The sequence below is a fragment of the Nyctereutes procyonoides genome, unplaced genomic scaffold (genome assembly GCF_905146905.1).
Source record: "Nyctereutes procyonoides isolate TBG_1078 unplaced genomic scaffold, NYPRO_anot_genome, whole genome shotgun sequence".
NCBI lineage: Eukaryota > Metazoa > Chordata > Mammalia > Carnivora > Canidae > Nyctereutes > Nyctereutes procyonoides.
The window spans coordinates 26,842,400-26,865,893 of NW_026575042.1; the positions used below are offsets into that span (position 1 = coordinate 26,842,400).

The following is a 23,494-nucleotide window of genomic DNA, read 5'->3' on the forward strand; positions in this document are numbered from 1 at the left end:
GAGGATCTAAAGATCATGGATGCTCTTGGACTCTGCAAAAACATTCCAGTTGGGCAGGGGAGGAAGACGATAAAGGGCACATTCGACAGTAGAAGGGGGAGATTCTGGACAACCCACCCATGCCAGTGTCAACAAGAACTGCTTTTTCTGAATCTCTGTTTTCACAGAGTTTCTAATTTAGATTACGGTTGGTATTTGTGGAAAGTACCCCCACTGTTTAAAAAAAAAAAAAGAAAGAAAGAAAAAATCCAGGAAACCTTGAAAATTACTTACCTAATCCAGCTTTTTTTTTTTTAAAGTAGGTTTCTGTTCTTAATTCCCTTCTAATCTCATTATCTCTTAATTTGTTAATGTTGGATCAAGACCAGTCCAATGAAATGTAATAGAGGTACATTTAAGTATCACAGAAAAAATCAGTTGCATATAAGTTCAAAAAAATCAGTCATATAGAAGGGAGAATACTTGATCTGACAACAATTCTAATGAAAAGGAATTTAATACAGGTCAACAGTATACCTACTACTCCCCTCCAGATGTTCCACATGCCCTGGGCTAGGACAAAGTGCGATTTATCAGATTACACCAGGTGTCGCTTTGTCCCCTCATTGTGTTCTCTCCTTTCCTCTGCTGAATCCCTCCTCCATCTCAAGTCTTCACCATGGGGATCCTCACACTTCCTGCCCCAGATGTTTATAGAATCATCTTTGATAACATCAGCTCTCCTTTCTTTTGGCATCGAGCATGTTCCACCTTACTCTAGAGTTAATTTTTAAAATTGCTGTGCACACTCCATGACCCAACAACAACTAGCCATCCTTAATATTCATGTCCCCTGCTCCCATACTAATTTCTCTTGTGTTGCAAGTTTTCTGCAAACATTGGTTGAATGAACACAGAACAACATCAGGTTACTACTACTTATAAAAGAAAACCGGCCACATTTATGAACATGCCAGTCTGATACTGGCTGCCGTCAAGTCTCATGTTGCACCACAACTGCCATATTTGATGAGAAACACAGGCTATAGGGAGCACAGAAGAGAGAGGGATGGAGGGTACACTTGGAAATGGTTGAAAACAGTTGGGCATATTTATCTTAAAAGAATTAAAAACAGGGATCCCTGGGTGGTGCAGCAGTTTGGCACCTGCTTTTGGCCCAGGGCGCGATCCTGAAGACCCAGGATCGAATCCCACGTCGGGCTCACGGTGCATGGAGTCTGCTTCTCCCTCTGCCTGTGTCTCTGCCTCTCTCTCTCTATCTCTTTCTGTGACTATCATAAATAAATTTAAAAAAAAATAAAAAAATAATAAATTCTATTTTAAAAAAAGAATTAAAAACAGGCAATCAAGTAGCTGACTCCCTAACTTTGAAAGACTGACCTATCATAAAGGAGGGTAGACTCTGTTTTCCTTGGTTGCAAAGAAATAACTAGGTCCCTTTGGAGAGCCCCTGTGGAATGATTCAGCGATGGAGGTGGCTGGGGCCTGTGGCTGTCAACAACCAAGTACCAGTGTGATTCACATGTTCAGTCAGTTCTAGAGGCAGGAAGCACTAGAGCAGTTGATCCTCATAATCACCTAGGGACTTAAAAAGGTGCCACCCCTGGAGACTCCGTGTCTGTAGGTCTGGAGGGGAAAATGCAAGATCCACGTGTGAAACATTCCACCAGCCCAAGTGCCACACGACCGCAGGACCACCCTGATCCCTTCCAACTTCACCAAGCTGGGATGCATGGTTGGCTCATTGCTTTTAAGTGAGCACCCTCTTTGAGACAGAATTTTTTTATTTTAAGATTTTTTTGTTTATTTGAGAGTGCAGAATGAGCGAGATCAGGAGTAGGGGGAGAAGCAGAGGCAGAGGGAGAGGGAGAAGCAGGCTCCCCGCTGAGCAGGGAACTCGAAGCAGGGCTCAATCTCCAGACCCTGGGATCATGATGAGATAGAATTAACATCCTCTTCAACTGAGGTAGAAGGGGTGTCTCTGAGTTTACATCTCTAGGAGTGACTGGCTTTTTTCACTTCGGTATAATGGATGAACCTTGAAAAGCCAGACACAAAAGGCCACGTAATGCATGATTCCATTTACACTAAATGTCCAGATTAGGCAAATCCATAGAAACAGTAGATTGGTGCTGCTTCGAGGGAGGGAGAGGGAGAGTGACTGCTAACAGGCACAAGAATTTGGGAGGGAGGTGATGAAAAATGTTCCAAATTTAAACTGTGGTAATGGTTGCACCATTCTGTGACTATATTAAAAACCATTGAATTGAAGACTAAATGGGTGAGTATTTAGATATTTCGATTATATCTCAATAAAGATGTTTTTAAAAAGTGGTGCTTGTAATTGAAGACAGTTTAGGAAATGCAAATGAGGAAAAGAAAGCAAAAACCCTACTCTCATTATCACTGAGAAAAGAGCCACATAACAATGTAACATCTTGGTATATTTTCTTGTAGTATATATTCTGTTTACATTTGCATATTTGGGATCTTACTGTTCATACTGTTTCTACTTCATCAATTTAAATGGCTGTAAAGTATTTCAGTATACGAACAATAGTATTTTAATTTGCTCCATTAGCTTCCTATTGGTGGATTTTAGGTGTTTCCATTTTCTTGTGCTTGCAAACCATGAATATTCTTCTTCTTTTTTTTTTTTTTAAGAAGGAGAGAGAGAGAAAGAAATCGGGGTGGGGGGGTGGAGAGAGAGAGGGAATCCTAGGCAGGCTCCACGCCAAGTACAGAGCCTGACGTGGGACTTGATCTCCCAACCCTGAGATCAGGACCTGAGCCAAAATCAAGAGTCAGACACTTAATTGACTGACAAGCCCTCCAGGTGCCTGAACCATGAATATTCTTTACCTTTTATCATTCATTACACTTCATATCATTTTTTGATTTAAAAGTCCATATTTTTTAAGCTAATTTTTTATTTTTATCCCACTGAAACAAATTTTACTTTTGATTTTACCATGAAAGTTCTTACTAGTGAAAGGGCATTGGGCAAGAAGGTAAAGGTCAGGGCTCATCACAAAAGTATTGCCCTACTTAAAGCTTATTTGGGCCATGAGATTCTGTAGAGTCACCTTCCCATATGAAGACAAAGTAACTTTGAAAGAAGCAGGAAGACTCGTCTCTATTAAATGGTAGTTGGCTTTTTTGTTTTCTAGTCTATATCTGTTTTTGCTGGTAGCAAACCATTCCAGTCTTTAGCTTCAAATAGCCATTTACTTACCTCAGGATTCTTTGGGTCAGCTGAACAGTTCTACTCTGGAGCACCTTAGCTGATCTCTCCTGGGCTCTCTTATGCCTCAGCTGACGGCTGGATGCTCCAGGGTAGCCTTGCTCACGTGGCCGGTTATTGCCCGGCCATTGGCTGGGGCAACTTGGTCTTGTATATCTTAATGCCCAGGAGGTTAACTGGGCTTATTCACACAATGTCAGTCCCAGGGTCCTCAAGAGTCCCAGTGTGCTAGCTTATTTCATGCTTTGGTTTGCATCACATTTGCTAACGTCCCATTGGCCGAAGAAAGTCATGAAACCAATCTCAGATTCAAGAGGTGGGGAAAAAGATGCTATCTCCTGATAGACAATCTGCAACATTCTGTAGCAGCACAGATGCAGGAAGTGGATGAATTGGTGTGGGGCCAGTTTAATCATTTACCAGATAATCTTTGCTAAAATACCTAGTGACCTTAATGGTGACCAGCATATGACTCTGTGTGCTCAATTTTCATACAAGAATATACTTCCAGCTCCCACATACAGAATACCCAGGAGAATGGTATCACATCCTCCGGGCAGATTAAGTCACATTTTTTAATGGTAAACTCCTCTCATCAATGTTAAATGTGATTTATAGCAATTTTGGTTAAGACTTTGAGAGTAGAAGATGGCAGCAGGAGAACCTACCCTAAAAATGGGATGGCAAGTGCATTCATTCATTTACTCAACAACTATTGAACACTCATTTGTGCCAGACCCTTGCCTAGAGGCTTGGGATTTGTCAGCAATGAGATAAATAAAATCCTTGCCTTTGTGGAGATCCATTACTGTGAAGGAGGGGGCAATAAGTAGGTAAACAAATCCATGCCAAGCAGTGATCAACAAGATGAAGTGATAGGGCAGGGGACAGTGGGTGATACGGGGATTTCTCAGAGGACACCAAGTAGAGTTGGCCAGTCTCTCTGAGATCGTTTTCATTGTTTTGACTTTGGTTTGCTCTTCATCAGCTTGTCCTTTGGTGAGTGCAGATGCTGATACAGTCTCTGGAGAATTTACCTCTAGGCTATAGTGGAGCAGGGAGCCAGAGAGAATGGAAAGACTCATGGGATGGGGGTACTGGACAGTCAGAGATCTGACATGTCCTGAAGGCTGGATATTCTTCTTGGACACTCTATTAGAAGTCCACTTACCAGGAGTAGGGTCCTTAGAGGGCATGCTCTGGGATTAGTGTAATGTAATTTAGCCTGAGGGAGCGGGGAACTTGGGGAGAGATGGCTGAGTTAGAATCATGGTAACCATAGCAACAAGACGCTGACAATTGGGTCACCGTGGAGAGAAAATTGACTGAAGAGAATATTGACCGAATGCCAAAGTGGGACTGTGGCACCTTGAATTCACCAGGTGGGGAAAGTCAGGGAGACAAAATCTGTTGTGCTGAGCGTTCCACAGCATCAAGGTCTTAGCCACTTTCTTTTCAGAGTGAACCCAAGGCCAAGACACCCAGCCTTGTGTAGCTCTATCTGTTGCTAGTTTCCTTCCATTTCCTCTGCTGATAGGATTTTGAGCCAACCTTTGTTCTGGGCCATCTTTTGGGTTAGCATTTTATGATTATTGGTAAGGTGTCAGGACTCAACCATAGAGGAAGGTGGTAATTTTGATGTAGTCTTAAAAGTTCTAGAGTTTTGGGGGCACCTGGGTGGCTCAGATGGTTGAGCATCTGACTTGATTTTTTTTCCTCAGTTCGTGATCTCAGGGTCGTGAGATCAAGCCCTGCGTCAGCTCTGCACTGGGTGTGGAGGCTGTTTAAGATTCTCTCTCCCTCTACCCCTCCTAGCCCCCCAAAAAAATAGAAAATAATTTTTTAAGAAGTTCGAGTTTTTTGCTGACATACTTTCGGGCCCCCAACTCCAAAGTAAATCCCTTTAATTATATACTGTGAGAAAGCTCTTTTAAATCCCCTCTTTTCCAGATAGTAGATAAAGTGAAGACATAAAAAAGGTTAGAAAATGATCCTTTATCCACCTCAGAATGTCTGAAAAAAGAGTAATAAAAGTGGCAAATCCCATTTACTCCCAGAGAGCCTAATTTCCTCACTCATCAACGCAAATGGGAGGGACTTGGCAAGCCTCTGGATAGAGAAAGCGTTTCTTGTTTAATTGTTATCAAACAAAGCTGCTTCCAAGTCTGCTGGAGAGGACATGCTCACCCCTGATGCATTCAGTATGTGTGTGAAATGTCAGCTTCTGGAGGATGTAAGTCCCGTGCTGCGACAGTATGAGGTCCCGCTGAGCAGCCAACAGGATGTAGCAGTTCTGAGATGCTTAACTGTTTGCACTCAGAACCGTGGCAGCGACTGTCCCCACTAACAGCTAGGTTTGCTCAGCTGTCACCCCCTTAACCTCAAAACATCCAACCTCATCATCTCCAGCATAATCCCGAGTCCTATATTGTAACGTGCCTCTTGTGGTTCTCATTCTGCGCAGGCTGGCGCATGTCAGCAGACAGCTCCGGTAGTATGTATGGCTTGCCATCATCACCTGCCACCCCACAACCCCTTCCCACCTTCCACGTATGTGACTTCAGAGAAAACCACACATACCAGGACCAAATCACCCCGCTTGTCCTCGCATCCAGGAGAGTGTTATCTTGCACATGCAGGTTTAGTTTTCTTGCCAGCTTGTCGTGGGTGGTACTTCAGGAGAAGCCAGAGCAGTGTCTGGAGCTGGGATGCTCTTCCCCAGTGGGGGGTTTTTATCACTCTTTCCCAGGATATGCTGGTGGCAGTGCTGGGCCTCATGGTAGGTTCACCAATTAGCCTTCAGGGCTGCAGGTGTAATGCAAGGTCACAGAGTGTCTGGCATGGAGAAAGTGAGGGCTGGGTGTGCCAGCTTTGAGCGTGGTGAAAAATTAAAAACACTGAATTCCGTTCAATAGCAGCTATTTTGTTTTATTTCTCTCAAGTTAGACCAGGTGACTTTTACTATGGTGTTCCTTCTAGACATTTGCTCGGGCATCCACCTCTTCCTAGAATAATAAGAATTGGACAGTTAGCTTCTACTATGGAATAAAATAGCCACCTTTTAGTGAATTTAAAGAACAACCCTTTATTGTCGCTAGTGAGTCTGCGGATCAGCCAGGTGACTGCTGATCTGGCCTCGGTTTGACTAATCCCACCTGGGCTCACACAGATGCCTCGGCAGCAGCTAATAGGTCCAAGATGGTCTCTCAAATGTCTGCCATCCTCCACCAGGCTCGCCTGGGCATGTCCTCAGCACATAGGCAGGACTGCGTGAGAGCAAGGGGAAGCAACAAGGCCCATCAGGGCACAGGTTCAGAACTCCTGTAAGATCACATCTACCATATTGTCTTGGTCAGAAAAAAATCAGAAGACCAGCCTGGTTTCAAGGGGTGGAGAGACAGACTCTCCCTCTTTCTGCAGAGGTATGTTGTAAAGAGGCCTGGATACAGGGAGACAATAATTGAGGCCATTTTTTGCAAACAATGCATCTCAAATAATAATGACAGTTGTTATTATTATTTTGTTGGGCTCTCAAAGGGCACTAAGGTTGGTTACCTTTCTTGAGTGGTGGAGAAAATCAGGCAAAGACATGAATTAAACAGGGGGGGTGGGGAAAGAGTCTTCGGATTGAAGACTCTGCACTGCCTGCATATCATCTGCCCCCTTTTCTACATCTGAGAACTAAGCTTTTTTTTTTTTTTAACATATTCTCTTTGAACGTTATGAAAGCCAAAGTTGTCTAAAATGAGACCGACTGCTTTCTTAGACTCTATTATGTTGGCCTAATTACATATCAGGAAAATGTTTTTCTGGGGCATTGTGTGTAAAACAAAGAGGAAAACAACATCTCCAGCCGGCCCCAGCGTCCTTGCCCCTCCCTCCTGCTGGCAGAGGCAGCGGTCCTGCAGGAGGCCCAGGGGGGAGGATGAGGGCTGGGAAGCCAGGGCTGCTGCAGCCCCAGCTGGAGGGATTTGCCCTTTCCCCAGAGAGCAGAGGGGCAAGTCATTCCTTTCCCTGTCCTTCCCTCCTGCACAGCTCATGGTGGCTTCCATCTGGTGGGGGAACCGTGTTCATCTCTCCACACCCCCCCAACAGACCGGGATCTCCTGCCGCAGGAGAAGAGCTTCAACTATCTTGCTTCCCAGGTGCCCAGCAAAGAACCAGGTTGACTGAGTGTGGAGATTCATAAATGGAGAGTGGTAGGAGTGTGGCTCTGCCCTCTGGGATGCTGAAGGACTCGCTGAGTTTTCGGCAAAGACTGGCCCAGTGTTAAGCATCCACTTATCATTGGATAAATAGAGATGAAACGTTCCTTGGCATTTCCCTCCTGCCCGGCCTTCGGATCTGTACTTTCCATAACATGAGGGTATGACTGTTCCCCACATGCCCTTGGTGGCCACGGCCCCTGCTGCACCCAGGCTCAGCCAAGGCAAACCCTCATTTCCTGACAGCACGCTAACACCCTGTCTCATCTTTAGTACCAGCCACATGCTAGACCTCTTGCCGTCTGCCACTTCCCTTCTAAAATGTCTTGCTCGTGGTTTCCCAAGACCTCACTGTCAACTGCAGAAATAGTCTTTCGGTTGTTGTGTTGCTTGCCCTCTTGTGACATTTGATGGTGTGAATCTTTCTTCTTAAACCCGTTTCCCACCCTGACTGCTCAAGAGCTGATTTATCCCCATCCAGCCTCTGTTTTCTTTATTTTCCACTCACCTCCTCACCAGGAGATCCTGTCCTCACCAACCTCAAGGCTCCTGAGTTTGCAGCTCCCAAGTATTGAGTATTGGCTGTCCCCTCCAGTTCTTTATTTTCATCCTGCCTTCCCCTGCATTTAACTGTGTATTCATTTCCTATGGCTGCTGTAGTGGCTTAAAACAACAGATTTATTCTCTTACCATTCTGGAGGTCAGAAGTCCGAAATGGGTTTGAAGACATTGAAATCAAGGTGTTGGCAGAGCTGCATTCTTTCTGGAGACAGTAGGAGGGAATCTGTTCCATGACTTCAATTTATAGAGGCTGTCCTGCTCAGGGCCAGTCACTCTGACCTCTGCTTCCATCCTCACACCTCTTTCCTAACTGGCCAAGCCCCCGTCCTCCCTCCATCCCCAACACCTGCTTCTCTCTTCAGAGGACCCTTTTGATTACATTGAACCCACCTGGATAATCTCCCCTTCTGGAGATGCTTAACTTTATCACATCTGCCCAACCTCTTTTACCGTGGAAGGTGATGTAGCCCCAGGCTCCAGGGATTAGGACATAGAAGTATTTGGGGGAGTGGGTGGGTATATTCTTTTTACCACAGGCCCCATCTCATCTAGCTGCCTCCTGGACCTTCCACTGTTCCTTGAACTCAGCATGTCTAAAATGGAATTCACTCCCTTTCGTTGTCTTTTTTATCCTGGACACCTTGGTTCAACATATGATCAGCCAGGAATCAGGCCCCCAAGTCATGTGCATAAAACATAATTTAATTTAGCAAGCCTAATAGTGATAGACACTGGGGTAATCTTTAGTGTTTTGCTATTGCAAACAGTTCTCCAGTGAATAACTTTGTACATTTGACATATATATATATATGTATATATATATATATAGGATCAGTTCCCAGAAGTGAGATTGTTGTGTCAAAGGGTAAATGTATTTGCAATTTTGAGAGATACTATCAAGTTGTTCTGTACGAGATTGAATCAATTTGCCTTCCTGCCAGCGGTGTATGAGAATGCTTACTTCCCTGTGGTCTTGTCAACAAAGTAGTTGTCAAACTTCTGGGTTTTTACCAGTATGATAGGTGAAAATATGTATCTCAGTAGTTGTAGTTCGCTTTTCTCTTATTGTGGGATGTGGTGTTTTTTAGTGTGCTTAATGGCCATTTGAATTTCCTTTTTTTGTGATTTACTCTCTTCCTGTTTGTGTCCATTTTAAAACTTGGATTACTGGATTTTTTTAAATCAAATTTTAGGAGCTCTTCCTCTTTTTTCTGTAATATGAGCTACAAGTGTTTTCCCATCTTTTCTTTTGTCTCTTCACTTTACATAGCTTGTCCCTTGTCTTGCAGAAGGGTTTTTATGTCACCAAATTTATTATTTTTACTTTATAGCTTCCAGACTCTGAGAAAAGGCTTCCAGTAGATCCTTTAAAATTAAAATAATAGGGATCCCTGGGTGGCGCAGCGGTTTGGCGCCTGCCTTTGGCCCAGGGCGCGATCCTGGAGACACGGGATCGAATCCCACATCGGGCTCCCGGTGCATGGAGCCTGCTTCTCCCTCTGCCTGTGTCTCTGCCTCTCACTCTCTCTCTGTGTGACTATCATAAATAAATAGAAATTTAAAAAAATAAAAATAAAAAAATTAAATTAAATTAAAATAATAAAACTCTTTTCAATGTGGGGAGTTGGACACAGGCATCTATGTCTTCTGAAAAATCCCAGTGAAAGGATACAAAAGGAATGATCAATGATAGATACATCGGTAAGTAGGTAGATAGATAAAAAGATGATAGAGTCAATTCTCATTATTCATGGACTCTATATTTGCAAATCCTAGTTGCTTAAATTTGTTTGTAATCCTCAAATAAATAATCTTGGTGCTTTCACTGTCACTTGTAGGCATATGCAGAATGGCATAGAACTTGAGTTGCCAATATTCACGTGCCCCAGTGAAGGCATACTGTTGTTTCAGCCCTTATACTATAAACAAGTGTCCTTTTTTGCAGTCTCCTTAGTGCCACATTTTTCACACTTTTGTGCCTTTTATTGGTGATTTTGCTGTTTAAAATAGCCCTAAACCTAGTGCTGAAGTACTCTCTGGTGTTCCTAGGCACAAGAAGGCTGTAATGTGCCTTACAGAGCAAAGACATGTTGCATAAGTTTTGTTCAGCCTTGGGTTCTAGTACTGTTAGCTGTGAGTTCAAGGTTAATGAATCAACAAGATATATTCAAAAAGGTGCCTTTCAACAGAAACACACATAAAATAAGGTTCTGTATTGATCAGGTGATGAAGATATTGTCATCAGAAGAAGCTCAAAGAAACCTAATCCTGTGTTTCCTCTAGAGCACTGTATTCAGTAATTCTTGTGGCAGCGTTATAGAACATAACTCCCATGAATAATGAAAACTGACTGCAGATAGATAGATAGATAGATAGATAGATAGATAGATAGACAGATAGATGAGATATCCACAAGAACAAAAAGGCTGGAAGAAGGGAAAGTAGAAGAGGATTGATTTCAACACATTTTTAGAAAAGGAAAATAGAGGGATGCTAATTGGCTTAGCAAAGTGCAGGAAGCTGCCACCTAAATGTACAAGGAGCCATTTTCTCTTGCAGAACCTGAGAAAAGCTCTGATTTTCAAAGTATAAATGGCCATGGGATGGTGAGAAGTGAACAGCAGAGCTGACAACAGAGGCATTGGTTTAAAATCTTTACATATTGTGATAAGATTCCTAGCTCCCGTCTTTGTAGCTTTTGGGTCTCCAAAATAGAGCTGCAGAAAAATTTAAAATATAATAAAAAGGCTGAAAGATAAAGGAAATCTTTCAAAAGGAAAAATAAAAAGACCAAGTAAGACAATAGGGAGGGGTAATGACATGAAAATATCAGTCCTCCATTTTGACTTACAGAAGATCCAGAAAGAAGGGAGAAAATGGAGAAACCGAAAACTATCAAAGGAAAACCAAAGAACACTTTTCAGAACTGAAGGACAAGAACCCTCAGAATGTGAGGCCATCAAGTGTGTGTAGCCTTATGAGCAAAAACGACCCACACCAAGGCATATTGTGAAATTCTGAAACTTCACGGGAAAGATATCCTAAAAGCATATGACACGCAACAGATTACAAAGTATTAGCAATCAAAGTAGATATCCCAATAGCAGTGCTGATTTCTAGAAGCTAGTGAAGCAGTACTTGAAAAATCTTAATGGAAAAGTAGATTTCAGCCCAGACTTCTCTACTTGAACTGTTAGTTAAAGGTGAGGATAGTTATACTTTTATGAATGCACAGAATCAAATGACTTCCAGGGCATTTGCTTCCTAGGGAGCCACTGGAGGATGCAGTCCAGCAAAATGTGGAGGAACCCAAGAAAGAGAAAACACCAGCCTTAGATAGCAATGGCAGATGAACCCAGTCATGGAAAGCATCCAGACCAGGATTGGAGCAAGGGTGTAGAAAGCTCCAGAAGTGATGTCCCTAATGGAGAAAAAAACAAACACAGAATTAATGTATTTAGGCACATGGGATATTTATCGATGGGCATAAAGTATAGCTGTTGGAGCATGGAATAAATATTAGTCATGGGTTCACATACAACCAGACATGTAAAGAAAAAAAACTGAGGATATAATTAACTCCAGGAAAAATGAAGTATCCTGTGAAAAAGAAGGCAGAGTCACAGTGCATTGCTTGCCCTGGCAATGAGCAACATTTGCAAAGTTGTGGTAACACAAACACTAACTTCTGATTTGATTAGAATTACACTGTGACCATTTGGGGCACTAAGAAAGAAATGTGTATGGGAATGCTAAGCCTTTACTTCTCATGGTAGGAAATAAAAGGATATCTAAAGTTGAAAGGAAAGAAACAGTGGTATATACATACCCTGCCAATAAGTGTTGGGCATTAGTGTTTTGGCAGCAATTTTACAAAAGACACACATGTGTCTTTGCAGGGCTCTACCTTCACACACCCTCTCTGTGAAAGGCGAAGGCCCAGCCTGGTGGCAGTCAGGAATAGAGGCAAACATTCCCCAGTCACTGTTTCCAGGTATGGAGACCATCCCAGTGCTGGTCCCACACACTTTTCAGATATGGGAAGTAAAATTCCTCTCTTCATCTACACAGTCATGTGGAAGGATCCAAGTCTTTTCTTTGAAACTGCGTTTCTCCCAGATTGCTTCCACAGATTGAAAGAGGAGAAAAGAGAAGAGCAAACTGACATTCAGGATACCAACTTTCTCACTGGACCAGTATGTTACCTCCTCATTACTTCCCTGCATGGAGGATCTTTCAAAATAATCAAAAGACAAAAGCATTTCTTAGTAAACTCTACATTCTGTTGTCATGATTTTTGGAGGGTAAGGGAAGGTTGCATTGGATGTCTGTTTCCTTAGTTGATTTGCAGCCACTGGAGAAATTATAGAGAACAAAGGGGGAAAAAAAGCCATAAATACAAATGAATTCCTTTTACACAAGTTGCAAAACCACAGGACATGCTCCATTTTTTTAGCACTCCAGGTGTGATCGGAGATTACGGATCCACACAGGAGAGTGGAGAGTTAATTAAAATTTGTGCTCCTACTTCCAGAAAGAAATGTCTTTCCGTTTGATAAGCAGGCTGTCTTTGGAGTGCTGTTTGTGCTTTTCTGTCCTCACTGGAGTGTCACAGAAAAGCAGATCAAAGGGAGCCTCCACCCGGATAGGTTTTCTCCCACCTTTCTGAGCTAATGGACTTGAAAGCCTCCTCCACTGACTGCATGGGCCTCATGTCATATTCTAGAAATGCCATCTTCATACAGTGTTGATAATATGCAAACCGGCTTTGATAGATGCTTACAGAAAAACCACATTTACCATTAATTAAATCAAGACCACCCCAAACAGTGGGAGCCGGAGAGTTTGGCAGAGTGTGGCGCCTCGCCCCCTGCCATTTGTGTTTTACTCTGCGGCTCACCACGTGACGGCCAGATCGTAACACTCGAGGCTGAACCTTCAGCTCTCTCAAGCAGGGTTATGTTTTGTTGTGTTTTCTCTTTCCCTTTTAGACTCTCTGCTTCTGCACCCTCTGGCTGACATCCCCTACCCTGAGGGGAAAAACTGTTCGGGAGAAATCCTGCTGTCTTTCTCTTTAAGATAGTGACAAAGTGAAATAAAATAGAGCAAAACAGAGGCAGCCCAGGCAAGGCCCGTCTGCGCTGGCAGGTCAGGCTGCGGCGGGGCCGTCCATTGTCTGGCGGCTCGGGGTGCCCGCCGCGAAAAACCCAGCCGGGCCACAGTCACTAATAAAAGGACTCCATTCTGCCACTCAGGGCTTTGTGAGGCGCCAAAGCTTGTCCCAGTTGCCATGGCTACTGTCTGATTGTGGCGGGTTTGTCACAGCGCTTGATAAAGTGGGAAGGTTATTCTTGATAGGCCCAAGTAATCATAACCTCGCAAAGCTTGAGAGTGTGGATTTAACACTTTTTCCCTCCCTTCTTGAAATCGGGACTGCAGGAGATGGGGGCAGGGTTGTCAGGACAAAGCAGCCACAGCAGGTGGCAGGGGCCTGGCCCAGTGAAGAAGGCTGCAGCCAGCTGGTGTGGAAGGGGGTTCCCCCTTGTGGCCAGGGGGCTGGGCAGAAAGGGGTGTCGTGGGGTCACCTGCCATCTCCGGGCCTGAGTGGGGGCTTCGGAGAAAGGGTCAGCATGGGGGCCCCTCCTGGCCCTCCGGTCAAGTGATGAGACGTGGGCCTCTCTCTCCTTTCCTCCCTTCCTGCTCCTTGCCTTCTTATTAAGGCCCCTTCCTTTCTCCCTGCTCCTTAGCCTGCCTGTCCTTCCCCTGCCCTCTCCCCTTCCTCACCCCACTTCCCTTTCAGAGCCCTCTTCTCAAGTGGAGAAGGATGACGGAAGGTTAGCTCTGAGGTAACAACTGATTATATTTGGCCTCTGAATTGCAGACTCTTCTGTGTCATCAGAGGAGACCTGATTGATGAGTGTCTGGGTGGTGCCGTCAGTGAAGTATTAGACTCTTGGTTTCGGGTCTGGTTGTGATCTCAGGGTCAGAAGATCAGGCCCCACTTTAGGCTCTGGGCTCCACAGGGAGTCTGCTTGAGACTCTCTTTCCTCTCTCCCCGCCACTCACTCACTCACTCACTCACTCACTCACTCTCTAAAATAAATAAATGAATCTTAAAAAGAGAAAGAGAGAGACCTAATTGACTATTCAGGCAGTGCTTCTCCAACTTGCTGAATCAGGACTAGTGAGAAGGTTCTTTCAAACAGATTCCAGGGCACCTCACCCCCAGGTTTCTGATCTGGTAGGTCTCAGCAGGGTCCCAAGACTCTGTTTCTAACAAGTTCCCAGGTGATGTCCATGCTGCTGGCTGGGGGACCACACTTGGAGAACCGTCATCATAAGCCAAGATATATTTTTTACAGTTGAGGAAACAGGCTCCCAAAGGGATCAGTTAGTTGCCAGGAGTTCAGGTGACTTGGTAGCCACACCGGGATGGGCACCCAGCAATGGGGGTTTTAGAAGCCATTTTAAAGAGGCAAGGCTCATCTCTCTGCCAGCCCTCTTACTCAAGATGAGCTGGTTCTATTTCCAGAAGGCCTCCAGCAGGACAGCCACTCACTACCTATGGTCCCCTGTGAGCAGTGCCAGTCCCAAGTGAAGCTCACCTTCCCCGGTGCTCAAGGCCCAGTGTGGTCTTCTATTGTACATGCTGGACCTCTTCCCCTGGAATGCCTCTTCCCCAGCTCCACCTGTCAAGTATCTGCCCAGCCCTTGGGCCTCAGGAAGCCTACCTTGACACACAGCTGGCATCCTGCCTCTTCAGCTTCGTGGCCCTGCCCAGTAAGCCATTTCATATTTCCATTACTCGAATGTTTGTGCTGTTGCCTCTGCCGGACTGTGAATTCTAGCAGCAGGACTGTACCTTCATTCATCTTTTGTGCCCCACAAAATACTGAAATACTGGCTGACTAGCCCTGGTTGGAAGGAATCTGGACCCTGGTCTGAGATGTTCTGTGGTTCTGAAGCCAACCTCCGAGATGGGGAATCCATGGTAGACACCGGGCAGGGTGGAGGCCTCACTTCCAATGTCAGCAGGGAGCCCAGGGAAAGAAACCAGGCCTGGCGCAAAGTGAGAGCATGACATGGTACCCAGGGCAGTGGCCTCTCATTACGGTGCCCTCCCACGGCAGCAGGACTGAGTTTTTAAATTGAAAGGCAAGTCAGTGCTCCCCACCACCACACACACACTGATTTGAAGTACGGAGAGCGCTCATTACCCCGTTTACGTCAGGATGTGTAACACAGGTGAAGCTCCCTGTGTGTGTGACTGTGTGTCCATGGGTGACTGTGTGCCTGTGTCGCTGCTATGGCTGGATGCAAACGACTTGATCGTTTATGTGATGTAATCTAACTCCCCACAACACGCTCCAAAATCCTTAGCATGTGTTGTCATCAGCCCTGAATACAGCTCTGAAGCAAGGTGATTGTGCTTCTCCAGAGAGACTCACAGGAGGCTATTTGTCCAGACAAGAATAAAACCAAATTAACACATTAATCCTTTGGCTCTAATTCCTTGTCGCTGCATAGACTGAGTCAGGACCCAGAAAGAAACCCTGTGTTTGGAGTTTGGCTCCAAAGTCTGTAAGCATCCTTGGAGCCGGGCCTCCAGGCTGCAGGGTGCCCCACTTCTTTACTGCTCTGTCAAGTTGGCCGATGGACCAGTGCCCCCTCAGTCACTCGGCCCCGCAGCCCTCACAGTGGCCTTTCTCCCCCAGGGTGTCGAGGTGCAGACGGACTACGTGCCCCTGCTGAACTCCCTGGCGGCCTATGGCTGGCAGCTCACCTGTGTGCTACCAACTCCTGTCATCAAGACTACCAGGTAACAACAGTCATCGTCAGTATTATTCAACACCTACTCTGTGCTGCACACTTCATGTGCTTCATTTATCTAATCCTGTGATGAGCCCGTGAGGCTGGAGTGGTTATGCAGACTCCAGCTGGGAAGTGACTGAGCTGGGATTTCAGATTGGTTTTCTTTTTTCCAGATTTTTTTAAATTTAAATTCAGTTTGCCAACATATAGTATAACACCCAGCGCTCATCCCGTCAAGTGCCCCCATCAGTACCTGTCACCCAGTTACCCCAGCCCCCTGCTCGCCTCCCCTTCCACAATCCTTTGTTTGTTTCCCAGGGTTAGGAGTGTCTCATGGTTTGTCATCCTCTCTAATTTTTCCCACTCAGTTCCCCTCCTTTCCCTTATAGTCCCTTTCACTATTTCTTATATTCCACATATGAGTGAAACCATATGATGATTGTCCTTCTTCGATTGACTTACTTCACTCAGCATCATACCCTCCAGTTCCATCCACAAACGAATCAAATGGTGGGTTTTCATCTTTTCTGAAGGCTGAGTAATATTCCATTGTATACATAGACCACATCTTCTTTATTCAGTCATCTGTAGATGGACACCGAGGCTCCTTCCACAGTTGGGCTATTGTGGACATTGCTGCTATAAACATTGGGGTGCAGGTGTCCCATCATTTCACTACATCAGTATCTTTGGGGTAAATCCCCAGTAGTGCAATTGCTGGGTCGTAGGGCAGGTCTATTTTTAACTCTTTGAGGAACCTCCACACAGTTCTCCAGAGTGGCTGCACCAGTTCACATTCCCACCAACAGTGTAAGAGGGTTCCCTTTTCTCCGCATCCTCTCCAACATTTGTTGTTTCCTGCCTTGTTAATTTTCCCCATTCTCACTGGTGTGAGGTGGTATCTCATTGTGGTTTTGATTTGTATTTCCCTGATGGCAAGTGATGAGGAGCATTCATTCTTAACCATCACCTCTGCACTCCTTTTCCCACATGGGGAGTCTTGGCCCATGAATCATGACTGCCAGGCATGTCAAAGATGAGCCTGCTGGGTTGAGGGGACCCAGGGCTCTCAGGTACAAATGAAATTGAGTCCCTACTCTGTGTCCTATGCTGGCCTGAGGAGGTACCTTGCAAGTAAAGTTTCATTTAGTCCTCAAAAAAATCATGTAGGGTAAAATCTTTTTACAAAACCTATTTTACAGCTGAGGAAGGTATGGCCAGGGAGGTTGAAGGACTTACCCAAGATCATGATCCTGGTCAGTAGTCCCACAAAGAGGATGTGAAGATCTGTGGTCTTGGCCCTTGCTTGTGGCACTCCCTACAGTTTCACATTTAGGAGAATTTGTCCACCTTAGGTTGGCCCACCCTCCATTGAGCTCATGGGCGTTTCCCAAGCACATCAGCCCTGAAAGGCCTTCCATCTGTATTTCAGGTTTATCTCAACTAATCCTCCCAACTATCCTGTGGGGTTATAAGCATAGATATGATTCCCATTTTACAAGTGAGGAAACTGAGGCTCAGAAAGGCTCCATCATGTACCTGAGGCCACACAGCCAGTAAGTGGCAGAACTGAGACTAGACCCTCAGTCTCCAGAGTCAGGTGCTCCTCTACACCAGGCAGCCTTGTCACCGACCTGTAGAGATGCCTCCTCCCATGGCCTTCAATATTCCACCTTCCCTGAGTCCTACTGCATGCTCACCATTGCAGGGTGATGGCCAGCATGAGGCAAGGCTGGTGATTTGGGGGGACAGCTGGGCAGTGCAGCTGTGGAGCAGTTGCGGACTGAGGGTGGAGAATGATGGTGACGATCTCTGCCTTCCTGGGTCCCTCCATGAGGCTGTCTGGGCTTTCCACATGTCTTCCTCCTGACACTGGGCCACAGCGGGTCTGCATACAACCAGGCATTGGTCTGCAGCCACCTTTGGGCCTCAGGCCATGGGGAGCGTCCAGGCTGCATCACCACCAAGATTTCTGTGGGTATGGGATGGTGCAGAGGGGTGGAAAGAATGCTGAATTTGTGATCTGCAGTCTTGACCCCATGTCCAGACCCTTCCACTTGCTAACTATCCATTCTGGTCAAGTTCTGTAGCTTCTCTAAATCTGTCCCCCTACCTACTCCAAAGGACAAGAGTCATGATGAGAATGGATTTGAATGTGAAGCCCCAGCTCATTTTGAGCTCTCTACACCCAGAGGGTACAGACAGGTGTCTCTGTCTCCCTCTCAGATCCAATAACTGCTCTATAATCTCCCCTAATCCTCCGCTTGCCTGTGCCATACACGCCTCCTCATGGTGGAGTGGAGAGAGCCTGGAACCAGGCAGGTTTGAGCTTGAATCCTCACCGTGTGATCGCAAGCCCGATCCTTAACTGAGCTTTTGTCTCCTGTCTTTACAGTTGGGCGGCAGTCCCACTCCTTGGAGCTCTGTGGTGAGGCTTAAATGAGCCATGATGTGTGAAATCACCCAGCCCAGCCCCAGCACAAAATATGTTCATTTTCTCCCTCCTTTCCCTCTGATACTCCATGCAGTGGTGCTTGCCTCAGCAGAGAAGACCGTGATCTCCTTCACAAATATTTCTGCCACCTTTAAAGGCGGCTCTGTGGGGGCCGAGAGGAAAGCACACCCATAAAATGTGTAGTACCATAAAAATGTGTAGTGCTGCCGAGCACCCCTCACCTGTGCCTACAGGAGCCAGGCCGCCTCAGGGCCCAGGAGGGTGAATCAGGCCCGGGGCTGCACCCTGTGCTCAGCCAGCCTTCCCTAGAGGCCGGTGGGCAGAGCTCACCACCCATCCTGGGCCACTCTGACCTCTCCTCGGCTCATATCCAAAGACAGATTGGGAAGAGGCCTTCCACCTCTTGAGAGTCACTAAAGAAGCCAGTTTGTCATCATTTGGCCAAGATGCCAGCTGTTATTTCACACTGAGGGAAGGGGAGCTTCCAGCTACGAAGCTGACTTGGCAGAGAGGCCCACGACGCTTTTGTTGGGCGCCTGGCAGAGACCCCTGGAATCCAGTGGAAGGGGATGGCTTGGTGTGTGGGGTGGGGGGCAGCTTCTCGATTTCCGACCCCTCACTGTGGGGCGGCAGCTTTCCTGTCTGTGGGCGCTCAGCCCTGATGACCTTAGGGACGGGCACATCGGTGAGGTTGGGGTCCCCCCAGGTGTAACACAGTCTCAGCTCTGTGTGTGTTACAGGGAGGGGAATGTGTCCACCAAGCAGATCGTCTTTCTTCAGAGACCGTGTCTACCTCAGAAAATGAAGAAGAAGGAATCAAAGGTGAGTGACCTTGATTTTCCTGGGCAGGACTCCACCTGCAGCTGGATTTTCTATGGCCGCAGAGTGGGCAGCCAGCTCTGACTTCCGCGGGCTCTCAGAGGAACACCTGAGCCCCTCGGCAAGCAGAATCATACCCGAGGCTGCCGAAACCAGCCAGATGGGGGCGCCGGGGGGTGCTGGGGGATCTCCTCGTCTGCCAGTCTCCCGCAGTCAGGCCAGACTGTGGAGTAGAGCAGTTCTGGCGGATGCTCACATAGGCCAGATACTCCCACTAACCTGAAAATAGGGGCATGAGGTCAGCCGCCGTCTGACCAGGGGGTGCGCTGGCTTGGGTTTGTGCCCAGCTTCTCTCTATCTTAATCTCATGATAAGCTCTGGCTGCAGCCCATTGGATCCCTCGGGACATCAGAAGTTTGGTGATGTTGGCAGGGAGACGCTGCCAGGGCTCCTCGTTGGCATGCCCCAACCCGAGGGCCTCTCGGTGGCAGTGGCTGGTATGGACCGAGGCCAGCCCGCAGTCCGTGGCGGTGAGTCCTTAGGCCTGGCTGCCGGAGGCTGCCGGGGGGCCTTCCTCCCCACACTGGAAGGCACGTGACCAGGCCTGGAGAACACAGTCGTGCTGGGAGACAGTGGCTGGGAATTTCTCAGAAATTGTCCCGCGTTTCCAGAAGTCAAACCCAAGTCCTTCTCTTATGTCAGACGAATCTGATGCTTTGCACTCCCACTCTCTGCAGCTGGTGAGCGGTTCACCATTGGCTTGGGAAAGGGTGAGGGAGTCAGGGGAACTTGCCAAAGCCCAAGTCAGGTGCCACCTGAAGCCAGCTTGAGCCCCCTTTGATGGCCATGGCAGCGCTCGCTGGCAGAGCCTGATGGACCTGCTCCACATCTCACGCTTGGCACCATCCCATGCGCCCCTCCTGGCTCCTCGTGTTCTTTGGACACAGAGCCTGGACAGGAGCAACCAAGCAAGTGAACAGATTGTAGCAGCCCCTCACCAGCCAGCAAACCCAGGGGCTGGGGGGAGGCTCCTGGGAGGAGCGCCAAGGAGATGGTGACCTGAAGCCAGATGGTGTAGGATGCAGAGGAAAGTCTCTGTCTCAGCTCCAAGATGCTAATGTGACAGGTGACAGCAGCAGAGGGCCAGAAGGCCACGGCTGAAGCCACCATTAACCACCAGGAGCAGTCAGCCTCCGGCTGGAAGATGGATCTCCCCCGGCCCACTGTAAGCTGTGGCTTTGCCCAAAGTTCCCAGGGACCACGTGCATCTTCGGTGACATCCAGCAACAGCACGGGCAGGTCTGCCATCGACGCCAGAACGCGCCGGCTCTGCCCTTGAGGGAGGGAGGCAGTGCTGTCATCTCCTGCCAGGCTCTTCCTGGTTGGGTTGTGGGCCGTTCCCAAAGGAGAGACACAGGGTTTGTGGCTCACGGAAGGCAATGAGCCGGAGATTTTTAGATTCCGAGCTTTAAAGCTGCTATAAGAAGGTGGACCGACTTCCTTGGGGAAAATCCAGAGGATGGAGTCATTCATTTTCTGATCAGTAGACCCTTCCAACCCCGATCAGCTGTACTAAAATTTTAGGGTGGCTGCTTCCTGTTGTGAAGTACTTACTTATCTCCTGCTCATTCAAAGGATTGGCTCGTGTGGAGCACATGTTTTGCGTGTGACCTGGAGAGGTCACCTCACTGGTGGAGTCCCAGAGAGGGGACTTTACAGCCAGATGGCTTGTCTCCTTCTCGTGGTCTTGGCCAGTGCTCTGCCGCTGACTCAGGTTGGCATCCTGCTCGCACGAGGTGTGGGTACCCTCATGGCCGTGGCAGTGACTCCATCAAGTCCTCACTGTGCCTGAGCCCCCACGGCACTGATACTGTTGGCTGCCCTCTGCCTCTTGAAGCACCTTTTTCTCTTGGCTCTGACCCCACACTGCTGCCCTGGTTTTCCATTAGGTTGTTCAAACCCAGCCCCATTTGTCTCTCACTCTCTGGTCTCTTCCTTAGAAAATTTCATTCCTCCCCAGAAGAAATCTGACCACCTGAGTTGATGACTCCTATACCTGCATTTTCAGTACTCGCTTCTGCCCTAAGACCCCAGCAGCATGTGCCCCGTCACTACTCAGCATCTCTGAGCAACTTGTGACCTGGCCACCCCCACTCCCCCCACCCCCACCTAGAACAAGGGCATCACCACCACCCAGAGGCAGCAACTCATCCAGGGCTCATCCTTGACTCCCTGTCTCCTCACTGCCATAGTCACTGTATCCTCAAGACGTGTCTATTTTAGGTCCTAGAAACTTTAAATCCCTCCACTTCTTGCCACCACCATGCACTTCAACAACTCTAATCCGCTAGTAGCAGGTCTCCCCTTCACATACGTTCTCCACGAGGAGCCAGAGGAATCTTTGAAAACAGCACATTGAATCCTATCGCCCTACTGCTTAAAATGGTTCTAAAGCTTTGTGTGATTCTTAATATAAAGATGGAAGTCTGCAGTGGGATCCACAGGGCCGTGTGTGGTCTGGCCTTCTTAGTTCCTCTGCCATTGTCCTCGTTTTCTGCATTCCAGCTCCTGTGGCCTTCATGACCTTCTGTGTCCCTTGTCACCACAGGGCCTTTGCCCTGGCTATTCCCTCTGCCTCAGACACTCTCTTCCTTTGTATGTATGAGTAATGAAACTTGTGAGCGCAGGAAATTCGTATTACATCTGGATTGAAAGCTCAGAAAAGGGACCTCAAGGCTGGCACACCAAGGACACAGCATATTGAGGCCTCTTTTAATCAGCAAAGTAGAGAAAATTCTCCAATCAAGACTTTTCAGCATTTGAAAGAAACCTCTTTGTGTGCACGTGAGTGTGACTTTCAGAGCAAATAATTAAACTCCTACCAAGTTAATAGGTGATTTCCACTACACCAAAGTCTTCCTTCCGGCTACACTCCTTGAAGTGGAGGCAGATAACAGCTTTTAAAACGTGGGATTGAAATCCATTAGCCCTTTGCCGACATGGAACTGTGGACATGCACTGCTGTCAGGTGAAGGATTTTTTTTTTTTTCTTTTCCATGGTTCTTTCTGACAGGGACAGCTAGTTGGAATCTTCTGGTGTGGGCTGCAGCGACACACCCACGTGCCACACACACGGCTTGGGAAGGCCCCAGCACGTGCAGCCTGCTTGTTCACAGGCTGTCCTGGTACCTCCCGAGGTTAGGAATCCATCCTAACCAGGATGCTGGGCGGCGGTTACAGACCTCCCCTCAGGGCCTCAACCCAAAAACCTGACACTGTCCAACAGGGGTGGCTGTGTCCCACCCTGTTTCTCCTCATCTTGCTTTCTGAGATGTTGCCCTTTTGAGCTTTGGGATCTGGAACAGTTGCTATTTGTTAAAACCCCTGACTGTCTTCTGCTTGAAGGAGGGGAAGCCAGGTGGTGAAGGGGGCCTGATGTGAAGATGAGAGGGAGACCAGGAGGCCCCTCCATGGGAGGCAGAGCTGAGGGCTGTGGGAGGGCAGAGGGTGTGTTTCTCTTAGCTCAGAGCTTCTCAGACTGTGGCCCGTGGACCAGCAGTATGGACCTTACCTGGGAGTTTGTTAAAGATGCAAAGTCTCCCCGGCCTCCCCAGGTTGCACTGATCAGAAGCTCTGGGACAGGGTGAGTGATCTGTTTTTGGAGCCTTCCACATGATTGTGGGGTCCGCTCAAGTCTGAGGGCCAGTGTCGTCTTATTAAATAGCGTGAGGCCCTTTCTTGGCTCACCTGTGGACAGCCGTTATTGTTTTTTTCAAAAATAGGCCTGTCAGGGAGGCTTCAGCATAGATCTTTTTTTTTAAATAAGCCGAACCAAGGTATCTTATTTTTAATGGCAATTAAATCTGGATTTCCATTAGCTGACGACTTGGCCTAATGAGTCAAGCGCCTGACCCAGCAGGTGCATCGGAACATCATACAGTCTGAAAGGTGAGGTGCCTACGTGTTGGGCTGAGCCCTTCCACAGGTGCCTGGCCTCTCCCTTTGTTTCCTGTCTTCCCTTGCCCCGCCCCCCCCTTCCTACCCACAGCAAGAGCCTAAAGCCTTTCATCTACCAAGAATGAGAGGCTGGAAGGGTTGTTTGGAGCCAGCATGTTCAGCATGTCTGAATTCCAGCATGTTCTTTTCTAGCTATGTGACTGGGCAAGTTACTCAACCTCGCTGAACCTCTATGGGCTCATCTATAAAATCATGCTAACAGTGACTAGTGAGAGCACACAGCTTTGGGGATTCAGGGAAACGGGAGGCCTTGCCACAGTGTGAGAGTTGTGGTAGGCACCGTGGTGTGCGCCCATTCCTCCCTAGGCACAGTGGTGTGTGCTTGTTCCACCCTGTAGGCCATTTGCCTTCACATTTTGGAACATTTCGCTTCCAGGTGAT

General features: G+C 47.3%; 1 protein-coding gene across 2 annotated transcripts in view; it reads left to right on the forward strand.

Annotated features, from left to right (window-relative positions):
• The window catches only part of RFTN1 (raftlin, lipid raft linker 1), a 200,241-nt gene that overhangs the window by 173,819 nt on the left and 2,928 nt on the right, over window positions 1–23,494 (forward strand). For both annotated transcript variants that reach the window (XM_055321300.1, XM_055321301.1), the window contains exons 8-9: window positions 15,726–15,829; window positions 19,018–19,099. In XM_055321300.1, coding sequence (XP_055177275.1) covers window positions 15,726–15,829; window positions 19,018–19,099 — 186 coding nt within the window. The remainder of the gene's footprint in view (window positions 1–15,725; window positions 15,830–19,017; window positions 19,100–23,494) is intronic.